The sequence below is a fragment of the Medicago truncatula genome, chromosome 8 (assembly GCF_003473485.1).
Source record: "Medicago truncatula cultivar Jemalong A17 chromosome 8, MtrunA17r5.0-ANR, whole genome shotgun sequence".
NCBI lineage: Eukaryota > Viridiplantae > Streptophyta > Magnoliopsida > Fabales > Fabaceae > Medicago > Medicago truncatula.
In genome coordinates, this window is record NC_053049.1 from 41,378,056 (window position 1) to 41,393,749 (window position 15,694).

Below are 15,694 nucleotides of genomic sequence, written 5' to 3' on the forward strand. Positions count from 1 at the left end.
ATTACAAACACCACCCACCGCTTATCTCATATTTTACCGCAACATAACAGTTCTGGATCGACTAAAGCCTTTAGGCCCAATTGCTTAGGCTCAATACAACTACATCCCAAATAGCGCATTTGACAATATTACTCGCAACACACCGCATCTCCGCGAGGGGGGATGTGTGTGCTCGGAGCAACTGAGATCAGTTCAAACGAATTGTAACGTCTCTGCCCACATTCCCTCGAATCTCTCCTCGACGGTTACACTTCCTACGAATTCATAACCGCCGAGCACACATGTGCCTTACAACGGCTCTGCAAACACCCACCTCTATATGAAGGGGACTCCTCGCAGTCCTCAAGGTAAAATCTATCTTCTCTAAACCCCCATTCTGATCTCTTTCTGACTTGAGCGTCGGAGTGTATGCATGTACACACCCCTCCGCCGTTCCAGTATTCAAGTTGACGTATTCCACCACCTTACAACCACCACATTAAAGAGCACCGACCGACAATCACCTTGTACGATCAATAACCACATATTCATAAAAACTAATTGAACACTTCATTGCATATTTCATAACTTTTATTGCAAGAGTAGACATATGTTATATATTTAAAAACCTAAAGGATTAAGTCGAAAAAAAAAAAAAAAAAAAAAAAAGATAAAAGGCGAAAGTGTTGCTTGAAATAAATTAAGAGACCAATTGTGTAATTGTCTTAATTTAACAATGATTTAGTTCCAAATATTGTGCATGATTTGATTAAAATGTGCAAATTATTCAAAAGATTTCAGCTTAATGATAAGAAGCCGACTATGTAACTTTAAAGAATATGGCTCAAATTCCACCAAGACAATTGTAAATTAGCCCCACCCTGGGAGAATTTTGTACTTAGTTCATACTTACTTTAGTTCTCCGTGAAACAGTTGTAAACTAAGCTTGACAATGTAACTTTAAAAAAATCGTGTCACTAAGTACAAAATGACAGCAAACAGAGGCAACAAAGGAAGGCTATGACAGTAACTGCAAAATGAAGTGCTATCCTCAACTAGAAAAGGGCAAACTTTCACCATAACACGTGTGGCTGGCCAAAAGGCAGCAGAGCAGACACCATGTGGGCTGGAGATAGAAGGAAATGGGCAACTGGGGTTTGTTTGATGTAAAGACCTAAAAGGTTTCTAATCTACAAATGGTACCGAAAGAGACGATGAAGTCAAAATAATAACCTAAAAAATGGCATACTAACAAAGAGAGAAGGGGAAAATCAGATTGTGCCACACTGCCACTTGTTGGCACAACAAAGCTATCCCATGATTTGGCTGCGATTTCGGCCGATATCCAAACAACACAAACACAACCCTATGAGTTTGCTATAGCAGTTAGGACACTTTGCTAAGTCATGATAACAGTGCTATATGCTGCCATTGACAACCCTCTTTAGAATTTCTAGCATTTTGAACAGCTAAAGCCAATAAGAGATTTTCTACTTCTACAAGCACGGAAGCACCTGCTTATGATTCCAATAATGTCAATACCTTAGTATGAATCCAGCATACAAATCACCACTATGTAGTCACCTGCCTATTGATGTTACTGTTAGTATTACCATTTTGTTATTCATCAATATAATGATAAGAAATTTTCTACTTCTACAATAAGAGATTTTCTACTTCTACAAGCACGGAATTTCTAGCATTTTGAACAGCTAAAGCCAATAAGAGATTTTCTACTTCTACAAGCACGGAAGCACCTGCTTATGATTCCAATAATGTCAATACCTTAGTATGAATCCAGCATACAAATCACCACTATGTTTAATAAAACACAAACACTAACAGAAGTGTAAGAAAGCAAACATATATTCAAAGGAAATGACAACAGGATATGAAATATGCATTGCAGCCAGATCAATAACCCACAAATGTAGACTTAAATTCCAGCGACTTCCACACATGATCCCTACTAAGTTGGCTTCCACATCTCACACTTTCAAAGGAAAATAAAATTTCTTGGTTGCCAAAAACAAACAATGCAAACAATTAAAATATGGTTCATAACCCGAGCCAAATACCAATACACAGACAAAATCGAGCAAAGCTAGCATTGTTCTAACAATTAATGGCAAGTACCATTTTATGGAACAATATCATGTATAACATCAAAGGACAATCTTACATATCCACTCAATTAAATTTGAAATGATCGTCGAGTACCATATTTTATTTGAGCATACGACATTACATTGACAACAAGAGAAATTACAAAGCAAAGGATAGAAAAATTACGACATTATGTTTGAATTCAATATGAAGAATCCTTCTGACTGGCTTGCTCCCGAATTAATTGTTCTCTGACCCTTCTGATCTCCGCTTCCTTCTCCAACCTCTCTTGCTGCAACACATTATATCAATTAATTAACACAAAATATTGATCAAATGTTCATAATCTCAGAGCAGAATGAGTAATCAAATCGAAATCCTTAAAGAACAAATTCACCACAGTCAATAACTCAATTACCTCAACATTGGACACATAAGTAACAATTCGTTATAAGATGAAATCTAGGGTTTGAAATTTTTGTTTCCTCTTAAATGAGTGAAATTAATCAATACAAAACAAATATAGTGAAATTGAATTTGAATATGGAAATAATGCGAAAAGGAATATCAAGAATTTAATTTTGATTAGAAGATGAAGAATTCGAAGAAGAAAGGGGAAAGAACCTTTTCGTCCTGATGAAGAGCGATCCAGACATGGACTTTGTCCATGGATTGCCAGAAAACGAAAGCTGCCAAGGACATTCCAAAGTACGTTGCAACCTTCACCATTTTCAATCGTTATTCTGCAATTCCTTCTTTGCTTCGATTCAGGTTCAGAAATCAATTTTCTTTCTTTTCCACTTCTACGTTACGATGGGAAGGGAAAGTGAATTATTGTGAAAAATACTTTTCTTGGGCTCAAACTTTCGGCCCATCATTATGTCACATAGTCCAAATATTTGCACATCCAACTTTTACTCTCTTTTTCTCGTAAGTTCTTTTACTACAATAATCTCTGTTTGAGAGGTGTCGGACATTAAATTGAAAGTTTAGACTCTATTCATGTTGTTCTATTTTCAATTGCAACGTCATGTTTTACTTATTATCAAAATACTCTTAATTATTGTGTATGTTTTTTATAATTAATAATAATAATAAAAATATTATAATAACAGTATAAATAAAGTAGCTCTCCTAAATCATAATGGTAAATCGGAAAATAACAATAAAAAACATAAATTATTTTTAAAAAGAAAACTAATATTGGAGTAAATTTTTAATTCTTATTGTTTAATCAACATGTTCATATATTTTCGACATGGATGTAGTAGGATTTTTTCCAAAATATTATTATTATTTTTTAAAATTGGATATCCTATTCGTTCTACTGAAAAAACTAATCCTCCAAAACAAAATCTAATGATTTTAACTGGTGATGATTTTCAGAGCTATATTTAAATTCAAGATCTTTGATAAAGTTGCATGGAACCCGAACCATCTTATCCAAAAGATTTCATTGTGGGATAATTGAAATAGTCGACCATGATCAAGTTTTGGTGTTTCCATCATGAGTGATGAATATCCCTTGTTCTCCCTGAGTATGACTAAGCAAAAGCAGCAAAAGACAGTCCTGGGAGGTGGCACGGCCGTGCCAAGCTTCTGATTTGGGGGAGACATATTTTTGTCTCCGAATCTTCGTATTTTTGCTCCGAATCAGCTCCAAACCCCTTTCTTTTGCTCAAAGATTCAATTCATCAAATATTCATTCTTGAAATATAATAATATGCAATTTGAAGTAAAATAGTTCTAAAAGGAAATAACATTTAAATAAAATAAACTTAAATTTAAATAAAACGAAACTAAATATTATACTAAAACAACTAATTAATGACTCATCAATTTGACCGTTAACAACGTTTTTGGTCTTTGCCATATGAGGCAAATTTGATTTTAGTCCCTGTAATTATTTTAAAGCAACTCCACCATTATCATGTTATATTCATTTACATTTGGTCCTTGTTGTAATCTAGCAACGCAAAAATATTGTGTTCATCTTAGTTTCAAAGTGAGTTCAACTCAATCCCTATGAACCATCACGATTTTAATCAAAGTGACAAAGTGCATGTTTGATACCATATGTTTGTCAAAATCAAGATGATTCACCGTCATTTTGACAATGTGATTCTTAACATGCACAAAGTGTATGTATTACAAATACTACAAAATATGTTGGAAAAAAAATATATATATATAGCTTATGTAAACTCAGAGTAGTTCAATGTTATTTTAATAAATTAACTCAAACCTAATAAGAAACCTGCAACAAAACTACTACACATTTAAAAAGAAGAAAGTATAGCATACCGTGAGACCAAACTATGGTCATCAAACTAAAGATTTACCCAAAAGATTGGACTTGGCTTAGCGCCTTAGGCTCAATGTAACTTGAGTTAAGTACAAAATTTAACGATTATATTAGAGCATGTCCTCCCTAATAAACTTTTGAATTATAGACAAAACGACAAAAAAATCATGGTCAACACTTAGCAAAATTGAGTACCAATAGGAGACAAATAAAATATGTAATTTGGAGTTTTGTATCTTGCTATCCGCGTTCCTTTTCATTCACCAATGCAATTTCGTGATGTAGCCATGCAGTTATGCAGGATTATTCACAAATGACGATTTCCAATTGGCGGATAGTACCATAGAATACTGGCGATAGCTTCGATGAATGAATACAACTAGCGTGGTTGGTTAAACCAAGAACAACAATTTAATTTCAAAAGAGCAATTTCCATTTAAAAAATGCAAGTGTGCAATTAATATACTAGAACCAGTATAAAAAAATGGCAACTTGAACACCGGCAACGTTTGACCCCAAAAACAATACTCTAGCAAGCAAGTGGCAACCATATATAAGCGAGTACAGCAATGCGCATTCTACGCACACCCCAATCTTGGACCTGTTTTGAGAAAATGAAAAAAGAAATGTGACAACTAGGGTACCCATGAAAGAATGGTGGGTAATTTACCCCAACCAATATACATTAGCCACATAAACACATTTTTAAGTGGTATCCATGAACTATTTTGGCCCCACCAACAAATTGCTCATTTTCATTGGTTGGTGGGTAAATTACCCACCATTCTTCAAAGGTAATCTAGAAAAAACCAAAAAGAAAACAATAGAATGATTTTTTTTTTTTATTAATAGAAAATTTCTATTGAATTAATAAAAAATCACAATTTTTAATATAACATTGTTTACCATTGACTAATCTTCTAAGAAAATTTATTGAACACTCGAAATGAATTATCCCTTTCCAATCGAATTTTTTATCTATAGTTAAAAAAAATTCTTGAGTAACAAGGTTCTAACAATGCATCAAGGTTTTCCAAGAAAAGAAAAAGAAAACAGTAAATAGTTTTTTTGATAAATAGAAAACGATTTAATATACCCTCTGTTTTCCTTCTTAATATATATATAAAGTCAAGAAGTCAAGCATTATAGTGATTAAAATTTCATTCATTTGGAGTTCGAACTCCAACCCACATATTGCAATGTTCTACCAGCTAACCTATACTTAGGAATACATTGTTGAATTAATAAAAAAAAATACATTATTTTCTTACAACAATATCATAGATTCGAAGTACAATCATTTATTAATAATAACTAATACTCAGCGATAATTTTTTGCACACACAATATAGTTATCTCTTGAAGAGTGACCCTTATTTTAGATGCTCAAATTCTAATAACTCGAATGAACTAAATATATTTGCAAATACGTTTTAGTACTTGACATTGAGTGTATAACATTAAAAATCAAAGCAATGATTTGAACATCTTTAACGTTTCAACACTTTTTAAAAAAAAATTTCTCTCTCGTCTCTACTCTCTTTCTTTTATTGTCAACATGATACGTTTTGGTATATATCACTCATTATTTTTCTCTCTCAATGTATATATGTATAAGCGTCCAAATAACATTTTTTTCTTAAATTTATGACGTTTAACTGCACCAAATAATACCGATCTTCGAACAGTAGTACAGTTCTACTCATTATAAACGAGATACAATTCTAGTGGACGATACCTCAACAGCAATATCGAATTATCCAATAATAACCTTTTCCCATCTGTCAAGTTGGCTTTTAATTGATCATATATCCTCCGGCAACCTCACTAAATGCTCACTCCATCTCTGTCTCTAAGAGGAAAAAAATAACAAAAAGAAAGATACCCCAACCCGTCTTATTAAGAAAATAATTAACCTTGGACCCATCGCTCCTTTTTTGTCCCCTTTCTTAGCTTCACACCATTACCCTAAGCTTTCCTCATCATCTCATTTCACTATCATAATTTCATCTATATTTTCTGCGTTACTTTCTATCCTTCACAACATAGTTTCCATATTCAAACTATCTCTATCTATCAACTAATTTATCATGAGGTTACGGTGGTTGTTAGACACATGCTCCTCCGCCAACAACTGCGCCACGGCCACCCACAACTCAACCATCTCACTGCATCCATCCAAGAAACAACAACATGCATCAGACTCAAGCACTTCTTCTTCTTCAACCCTAACCTCCGACGACAGCACCTCAACTCTTTATAGCAACTACTCAATACAAACACTTCCATCAGTTCCATCTCTCCAAAAACTCTCTTCTCAAAACCTCAACAACTTCTCCGTCTCCTACCACTGCATCACCTCTCTCACACCCCACTCTTCCCGCCCTATCACATCGCTTGCCCTCCACAACAACCTCCTCTACGCAGCTACGGAAAATCAAATCAACGTCTACGATCGTCAAACGTGCACTTATCTCCATACCTTCAACACCAAATCCATTTCCTCCGGTTCAACTAAAACCATTGCCTTCTCTAAAGACATGGTCTTCACCACTCACCAAGACTGTAAAATCCGCGTCTGGAACCACCACCACCACAAAAACAACAACAACCACCGGAAGTTAACCACTCTTCCCACTGTCAACGACCGTTTCCGCCGTTTCCTCCTCCCAAGTAACTACATCAACATCCGTCGCCACGTAAAACGTCTCTGGATTGAACATGCCGACGCCGTCACCGACCTTGCAGTTTCAAACGGCGTTATCTACTCCGTTTCATGGGACAAAACACTCAAAATATGGAGAATCTCTGATCTTCGTTGCTTAGAATCCCTCAAAGCACACGAAGATGCGGTCAACGCGGTTGCAGTTTCTAACGATGGAACAGTGTACACAGGATCATCCGATAAACGAATCCGCGTTTGGGCGAAACCCGTCGGTGAAAAAAAGCACGTTCTAGTTGCAACTTTGGAGAAGCATAAATCAGCGGTTAATGCTTTAGCCCTAAACGACGACGGTTCGGTGCTATTTTCAGGTGCATGCGATCGTTCAATATTAGTATGGGAACGAGAGGATAGTGCGAATCATATGGTTGTGAGTGGGGCTTTGAGGGGGCATCAGAAAGCGATACTTTGTTTGATCAACGTTTCTGATTTGTTGCTGAGTGGTTCTGCTGATCGGACGGTTAGGATTTGGAAACGGGTTTATGATGGTTCGTTTTGTTGTGTTGGTGTTCTTGATGGTCACCGGAAACCGGTTAAGTCGTTAGCGGCAATTCAAGAGTATAATGATGATGATGAAAGTCAAAGTTCTCCTAACGGTGTCGTTTCTGTTTTTAGTGGTTCATTAGATGGTGAAATAAAGGTTTGGCAACTTTCTATTGGGTGTGATCTGGCCTCTCAGGGTCAATCAATATTTTCTGAATTCCTAGAATAGAATGCTGTAATAAAATCAGAGTATATGAAAAGAAGAAGTACAAGTAGTGAACAAGGACAAAGTACAAACTAGTATTTGATTTATATTTTTATTTTTAGTGTAAATTTCATTCCCCTCAAAGATGTTCGAATTACACTCCTCTTCACACTCATGTTAAAATATACACTTCTCTCCTTCGAAAAGTAAAATTTATATTCTCCTTCCTTATAAAATACTTGAATTACAACTTTCTCCCTTAATAATTAAATATACACTACACTTTAATCTATTTTAACATAAATAAATATTTTTATGATATATATTAATTTGAACCACCATTTAAGAAAAATATTTTTTTTTATAATTTAAATGTCAATGAGAATTAAATTTAAATATTTTGCTATTGATTTTATTATTTAGAGTATAAAATTAACTTTTAAATAATTATGATTTATTGTCTTTAGTAACTTTTCACATATTTTAATTTTATTTTGGGTTGTTTCATATTTTATAATAGGGTTTAAAACTACATGTTAATGAAATTGTGAATAAAAAATAACAAAAACTATGTATTCAATTTTTTATTTTATTAAAATAGACATGCAATACTATTTTTGTTGAAGTCTATTAGATTATTATTATTTTTGCTAGATTATTAGCAATAAAAAAATTATTGAGGGAGTAAAGTGTAGATTTTAACATAAGAGGGGAGAGAACGTAATTCAAGTTTCTTTTAGAGGAGGGGTGTGAAATGTTTTATACTATGTTTTGAATAAGTGGGGAGAGGAGTCTATATTTTAACATAAAAGAGAAGGAGAGTGTAATTCAAGCATCTTTGAGAGAAGTGTAATTTACTCTTATTTTTACTATTTGTTATAGGTCATACAAACTAGTATTTGATTTATATTTTTATTTTTACTATTTGTGATAGGTCAAGGCTAAAATTCCAATTTAATTTTTCGTGGAGATCGTAGATGTGGCTTTTGAAATCTAATACTGAAATATACAATAAATTATGTGGATGATTTAGGGTCTTTTTGGATTGGTTTAATTTACGGCTTATGCAAAACAGTTATCCAAATAATAAGTATTAATGAATTATTTATAAATTTTTTAAGGTAATATTTGAAAAACAATTTATAAATATACATAAATTAACATAAAAGTTTAATTATTTGTATAAGTTCTTTTTCATAAGCTTAAAATAAGCTCAATCCAAACAGGTCCTTGCTCAAAGTAAAAAATTAATATTTTTAAATTTGTTCATTAACTATATACGAAACTAGGAAAATATGTGTTAAATATAACGTTGCTATGATAAATATTAACAAAATATAACGTGTTATACTTCAAAAAAAAAATATAACGTTGTTATGATAAATATTAACAAAGTATTATTATGTAGATTGTATATATTTTGTTTAAGAGGAAATAGATAATATATTTGATAAGTAAGGAAATATACATGAAATTTAACTGATGGGGTTTGTTTTTGACAAAAACTGATGGAGTTGAAATCAAACTAGGAGTTGAAATTAAAAGACATCTTTCAAGAAATTTCTTTTTGCTGTTAAAAAAAACCCACAAAACTCAAAATTATTTTCTGAATGTCCATAACACTTTCCATCTAACTATTGCAAATTGCATCATCGCATAATCAGCATTTTCTTTAAAGTAATACATAGTAGGAAAAAAACTCAGAAACTACTGCATCACTAAATCACAACATCACTAGATATGAAGTTTTGAAAATATGCTGCAGTAAAAAAAAGCGAAAAATGAAAATAAAAAATAAAAAATCATATGTTTGATATTAAACAAACAATTATGTTAAACGAATGGCATAAATTGAGACGTTCTTCAACAGTTCAACCGATGAAAATTACCTTTGCTTCAATGGTGTATCACCTATTCGCGTATGTGAATGGATTGGTTGAATGAGGGCCATTTTTTCAATGGATTATCATCTATTCGTCGTATGCTCTTCGAAGAGGAGAGGGTCCGCTATAGGTTTCGTGCCATCACTCTCTTTACTTAGTTTTTTTTTTTTGGCTTAATAAACCTCTTTCATTTTGGTTGGAACTTTATACTAAATGATGAAACAATTTTTTTTTACTAGAAATATTTTAGTATAATAAAACACTTTTTAGTAGATATGCATATATCAGCAGATCTATCTAACTTTGTAGATTTTTTTGATAGCCTATGTCTGGCCGATTTATTAAATAGGCTTTTTAAAACCCTAAACCTATTTTTTTTTAATAAACAAGTTAGGCATAACCAACCTTAAACATGTCAAGTTATAAACCGTCTAGATCGATCAAACATGTTCCAACCTTTACTTGTTCGTACACAAAATATGTACTATCAACATTCAACAATATCAAAATTTAAATTTTCCAAAAAAACAGAAATTCCACCTTTTCTCTACACAAATGCAACCCTAGTAATTTAGGACCTTCAGAAAAACTGGTGAGGTAATTGTATAATTTGAGAGGTATGCGTTAAAATTTTGTAAAAGTACTAAAAATTTGTTTAGAAGCCCAGTTGTATGCATGGGTCCCGGAGCCCACAACTTCCTTTCACTTTTTCAAAGCCCATATACTCTCCTCTTCAGTTTAGGTTTCTTTCTGTTTCATTATAAAAGCAGAGCATAGGAGAACAACTTTGACATACACGAAAGTGATAAACCCTAGCCGCATAGCAAAATCAAAGGCTGTTTCAGTTTCATAGTACGTTTCACTCTCACATTCCACTGTTTTCTTCTTTGTATTATGTATTACTTAGTTAATAATCATCGCTTTTGATAGGCGTTGCGTTCTTCGTTAGTTTTTCATGCCGAAGTACGTGTCAACGAAAGCGTATATCAATTTCAACACAGACTTTTTCCTTAGTTATTTGTTAATTAAAGAAAAAAAAACATCTGCGTATTATCACCATCGCAGTTTGTTTTATTGTCGTGCTGTTATATTTTCAGAATTTATTTCAGTTTTATTTTTATATGAATTATTGTTGCTTCACAATGGTGAACCCTCCTTTATTTTGAAATGGGAGGTTTCAAGTTTCCCGAAGCATAAATTAAACCAACAAAACCAGTCTCTAACGGCTCAGTGTAATTTAATTTAGCTACACTACGCCACCTGTCTACTGGTACATTTCATTTCATTTTTGCACACCCCTTCTTGAATTAATTTTTTTACTTAATTAGTGTTTGATAATTTGTCTAATTAAACCAATATTTATTTGTTTAATCAGTGGTTGAAATGGAACAATCTTCCAAGCCAAATGTACCTTCTATACCTGAAATCAAAATGAAACCAAATCCGAAAAAGAAGATTCCTTCACCAAAGGAATTGATATCCTATTATGAATCACAAGGGATGGATTCACAAGAAGCCTCATTGAAGGTGATAGAGGATTTACAAAAGGCTTTGTTTGGAGTAATTTCATCTGGTAAAGGTAAAAAGGATAGGCTTATGAATGAATCTTCTAGAAAGATGGATTCGGTTAACCAAAGACTTGCTATACTTGACATGAAGCTTGATACTAAGCCTGGATTTGTTGAGACGTTTGCAATTGGGGTTGTTTCTGGTGCTGCTCTTAATGGAATTGGGGCTATAATGCCTCACATTCTTTCACCTATTGCTCAGATTTGGAATTCTGTTACCTCAGCCACTAAATCTACCCCTCAATGACATGTTAACATTTTCTTATGTATACTATTGTTTAATTGTACAATAGATTACTCCTCTCAATGTTAAATACACTATTGTTTAATTGTTTAAGTTAATTAACAAATGTAAAAAAGACTATGTTGTATTATAGTAGTTTTAATTAAGGTATGTATTATTTGAACATCAAAATACAATCTCATTATTTGTTACATTACATTACAATCCATATATAAACAATATAGACATCACTTCTCAAATAAATTTATTCTAGCTAGTTAGTGTAAATAATTATGAATAAAAAAGAGCCAGCATCACGGTCTTTACAATCTATTTATCTTATTTTTTATTTGTTGAACTTGTTAAGGTGTTTCTTGTTAAGAGAGGCGATATCTTCGTGCTATAGTATTGGTTCACTCGTTGCAGCATCGATACATGTAGAATTTTTCCATTGGTTGGCCACACTCAGCACATACAATCTTGTCTGGAATTGTTCCATCAACTCCTGGAAGTATTAATCTATTACAATGATGTGGTTGTTGGATTCCTTGTATATAATCGTCCATTGCAGTCAAAACTCCTTTATCATTCACATCACCCTTCCACTCATCCAACTCATCAAGGCACTTTAAAAATGAGTCACCTTTGCCCTGTGTCATTCTTACTGTTCCTTGACTTAGTACAGCCCAACCAAGATCACTGCTATCAAAGCTTAGGATTCTCATTATTTCTAGCATTATTTGGTCATTTTCCACTGTCTTGCTTTGTTGTAATTTGGAATGCCACATGCTTTCTAGCCTGACCCAGAAGAACCAAATTATTGTTGGGTCAGTGAGTACGTTGCTCAGATTTTCATCATATATGGTTTTGTTGATTCTTTTCACTTTCTGTCCTGGGTTGCTTTTCCCTACATACATCATTTCCAGTGGAATTTGTAGAGTTCTTGCCATTGATTTTGCAGCACTTGTGAATTTCCTGATCCATTCCATATCATCCCCTCCATACAAGCATATGTATTTGCCTGCCGTTACCTGAAACAATGAATAATATGATCAAAAGAACGGAAGCATATTCCATGCAGTAATTGCGTGACGCAGTTGCTAATTTTGATTGTCCGGTCTAAATCGGTGGCCAAGAGGATTGTTTATAACAGATTTTATGAATCAGTCTACGCATTTAACATGTGATTCCCATGTAATCTGGATCCCTTATCAGTCTATCTTTAGGACGGTGAAGTCATTATTATAACTGTAGTGCATTTGATGAAGGAGAAAGGTGAGAGAGACAATAAACATATAGCTAGTTAGCCACTTTATTAGTTTGGTTATGCTATGTTCATATTCATATATAGAGAATGAAAAACATAGGACTAACCCAATCAAAGAGTAATGGATCAATTGTATCTGCCAATAGTGCAAGTCCCCATGTTTCATCTTTCCAAAGAGCTTCCTCCCTTAAGCTAGAGAAAGGATAAGCCATGCTTCCCCAAATCCACATCATGTGTACTGCATTCAGGTTCACAACCTTCCCCTGTGGATCCAACACCACAAGCATAGGCTTTGTGTTGAAAAGCCACACCTCCTTAATGTACCTGATACTTGCCGGCTCCAGAAGTGAAGGGTCATAAACTGAGTACCATGGCATCATTGATTGCAGTCTCTCAAATTTCTGTTTTGTTTCGGTCCACGGGGCTCCCTTTTCCACAATCGGAATCCAAACAAGTTCATATTGGCTTTCTAACCTTGTTGAATCTTGGCGCGATTCTTGATACATTTGTTCAAAAATCACAACCTCTTGATCAGATATATGGTGGAGGTCTGTTATGTAGAGCAACACAATTTTCTTTCTCAACACCTCAATGCTAACCTGAAGGCAGAAAAATGAATTAAATGATTATGAATTATTGTTGTAAGATTGCATTGCTGTTATTCTTAGCAAGTTTTGATTAAAGATCATGCTGATGTCAATAGAATATAGATTCATATATATTGTGTGTGAAACGAAGAAACAACAGATTCTTCTATGCTAACCCTTTGCTTGGTAGAACCATCAGACAATGGCAACGGATCATCCTTGCAGCGAATCAAAGCTTTTAGAACCTTAATGTTATCCTGGTGAGATGTCTCAAAAAGGTGCTGAAGTGTTTGAAATGCTTCTTTCTGTTTGTTGTCATCTGCATCATAACATAGCGTTTGGACGTATAGAGATTAGAGAAATTTTACCCAAAGAAAAACCATAGTGTTTCTTGATTAACACACATGTGTAATTACTGAATCCAGTAACTAAATTGACTTAGGCTTTGTTCGACAAGTTCAATTCTATCTTCTATCCGCTATATTTTAGCAAACAAAGCCTTAATTACCTAAATGTTGACGACAGATAGCGAGCTGATTTTGAAGGTGACCATTCATGCTGTCTAGCTTCTGAGTCAAACTGGAAAGCTCCCATGTCTCTGTTGTTGATGTCATGTATCTAAAATCAACATGTTAGAGTTAATATTACAATACAAAAACAAGAAAAAACATTAAGATATTTGTTGCTGGTGCAGGAAAGAATTAAGAATAAGATAGAGATATATGTACCCTTGACCCAAGCCAATGATGCCGAAAATATGGGATGCACATGCCACAATACTCCTAATAATCCAATAAACAGCACTAGGAATAAGAGTGGAAGCAGTCAACGTTTCAGGTGCTTCATGGTCAATGTACTGATCAGGAAGCTCATGAAACTCAACAATGCAATCAGTAACATCCAACATGGCCTTGAGAAGATGGTGCACAGCTTCAAATTTAGGTCCTAAATCATCAACTTGATTTAGTGTTTCATGAATGTGCTTCAACAATGCAACCGATTTAGCAAGACGGTTGGTGGCATAAAGCTGAGCTACAAGCCAGAATTCCCCTAGGTTGGCTGCAAATGCTGCTAATGCTATCACCAGTTTGGCATCCCATGAATAGCTTGATAGCATTCCAAGTATTCCTATGGCTGTGGCATGAGCATCTCCCCCACCCATCATACACTTGCAAGATATCTGATACAAATATGCATCAAAACATTAACAGCTTGAATTTGACATATCTAGTTCTAGAAAATATTCTGTTTTTAGTGCCGGCAATATGCATTTTTTGCAACACAATTTTCAATACTGTCACTCGTATTTGGGAGAGCTTGTAGAAACAATTTACGACATGTTAATAAACTGTTTTTAGCGTATTGTCATAAGCTAACCAAATGAAAGTAATTTAACTTTATTTAATCATTTATTATAGAAATAGTGTTAAATATGCATGCTGATGCATGGAGATGGGAGGGAAACCTCGCATGAAATTTTGTTAATTGCGTGATATGAAATCTCTAGCACGTCAGATAAGTCAGACTCGTTGGCATCATCCTTAATGACACCCATTTGCACCTGCTTTCCCTGAGTAAAATTTCAAAAACAAACACAAACATAAACATAGTTAATTAACAGCCAAAATGCTTAATGATACTAGGTCAATATATGCACACACATACCTGAACGATGTCAGGGATGAGAGAAGCTGCATGGCGAAAAATGTCTTGAACAACATTAAGTAGAGGTCTAACATCAACATGTTCTTCAATTGGAGCATGAGTGGCGCGGATTTGTTTTGTCATAATCGTATCATCTGATGCCGAAAACATGTGGCGCATAGCTCTAGATTGGTTCTTCCGTGGTACCATTTCCATTTTTTTATCAAATAATAATGGTTAAGATCACTGGTTAACCACAACTGGGTTAATTCGACTAGTGTTAGTTAGCTAGTTGTACGCAGAATGCAATATATATAGTGAAATAGATGCCAAACTCTGTTGAATTTCTACCTTGCTTGTATTTTGGTTCAAACAATATAAAAAGTGACAAAGGTGAAAATGAAATATTGGATAAAGGATTGACAGAATTTATACCTTTCATCAGTTCAGGCTTTCTTATTATTATTGGTATCTTCTGTCAAATAGTTGTAAAAGTAAAACGATTTACACGAGAGTGTAAACTTTTATGGGAAATTAATTAATGAATTACTAACTTTTATACCTTGTTTCTCAGTATAGCTCATTAGTGTCTAGGCATCACACATTTTAGACTAACACGTTGTAAAAATTATGATCAATACAAAAATTTAATTTCTTAAAAAGGAATCATGACATAATAGTTATTGCAAGAAAGGTATAAATAAAATTATTAAAATGGTTGC

The 15,694-nt window shown here is 33.8% G+C and overlaps 4 protein-coding genes and 1 non-coding gene across 5 annotated transcripts; 3 read left to right on the top strand and 2 right to left on the bottom strand.

The window, feature by feature from the left end:
* Positions 1 to 2,016: 2,016 nt before the first annotated feature.
* On the bottom strand, positions 2,017 to 2,912 carry LOC25501824 (uncharacterized). The gene is made up of 2 exons (XM_013591256.3): positions 2,710 to 2,912; positions 2,017 to 2,377 (listed from the first exon to the last, which is right to left on the bottom strand). Exons 1-2 carry the CDS (start codon positions 2,812 to 2,814, stop codon positions 2,288 to 2,290), a joined length of 195 nt encoding a protein of 64 aa, XP_013446710.1. The 5' UTR covers positions 2,815 to 2,912; the 3' UTR covers positions 2,017 to 2,287.
* A 3,277-nt stretch (positions 2,913 to 6,189) lies between these two features.
* On the top strand, positions 6,190 to 8,036 carry LOC25501825 (protein JINGUBANG). The gene has a single exon (XM_013591257.3). The coding sequence runs from the start codon at positions 6,481 to 6,483 to the stop codon at positions 7,822 to 7,824; it is 1,344 nt and encodes a 447-aa protein (XP_013446711.1). The 5' UTR covers positions 6,190 to 6,480; the 3' UTR covers positions 7,825 to 8,036.
* A 2,403-nt stretch (positions 8,037 to 10,439) lies between these two features.
* On the top strand, positions 10,440 to 11,691 carry LOC25501826 (uncharacterized). The gene is made up of 2 exons (XM_013591259.3): positions 10,440 to 10,535; positions 11,059 to 11,691. Coding segments are annotated over exons 1-2 (441 nt in total). The 5' UTR covers positions 10,440 to 10,534; the 3' UTR covers positions 11,499 to 11,691.
* On the top strand, positions 10,815 to 10,961 carry LOC112417629 (small nucleolar RNA snoR137). The gene has a single exon (XR_003008229.1). It is a non-coding gene; the product is annotated as a small nucleolar RNA snoR137 (small nucleolar RNA).
* Positions 11,628 to 15,188, bottom strand: LOC25501827 (protein SIEVE ELEMENT OCCLUSION B). The gene is made up of 7 exons (XM_013591260.3): positions 14,994 to 15,188; positions 14,794 to 14,898; positions 14,057 to 14,508; positions 13,837 to 13,946; positions 13,505 to 13,647; positions 12,849 to 13,340; positions 11,628 to 12,505 (listed from the first exon to the last, which is right to left on the bottom strand). Exons 1-7 carry the CDS (start codon positions 15,186 to 15,188, stop codon positions 11,888 to 11,890), a joined length of 2,115 nt encoding a protein of 704 aa, XP_013446714.1. The 3' UTR covers positions 11,628 to 11,887.
* Positions 15,189 to 15,694: the final 506 nt, after the last annotated feature.

Bases quoted from the DNA above. Each gene is read 5' to 3' on its own strand.
- LOC25501827 (XM_013591260.3), bottom strand. From the start codon at position 15,188: ATGGAAATGGTACCACGGAAGAACCAATCTAGAGCTATGCGCCACATG. The intron at 14,899-14,993 runs GTATGTGTGTGC...AATTTTACTCAG, and splicing joins TCATCCCTGACATCGTTCAG to GGAAAGCAGGTGCAAATGGG. The intron at 13,648-13,836 runs GTAATTAAGGCT...GTTATGATGCAG, and splicing joins TATCTGTCGTCAACATTTAG to ATGACAACAAACAGAAAGAA.
- LOC25501824 (XM_013591256.3), bottom strand. From the start codon at position 2,814: ATGGTGAAGGTTGCAACGTACTTTGGAATGTCCTTGGCAGCTTTCGTT. The intron at 2,378-2,709 runs GTTCTTTCCCCT...AATGTGTTGCAG, and splicing joins CTCTTCATCAGGACGAAAAG to CAAGAGAGGTTGGAGAAGGA.
- LOC25501825 (XM_013591257.3), top strand. From the start codon at position 6,481: ATGAGGTTACGGTGGTTGTTAGACACATGCTCCTCCGCCAACAACTGC.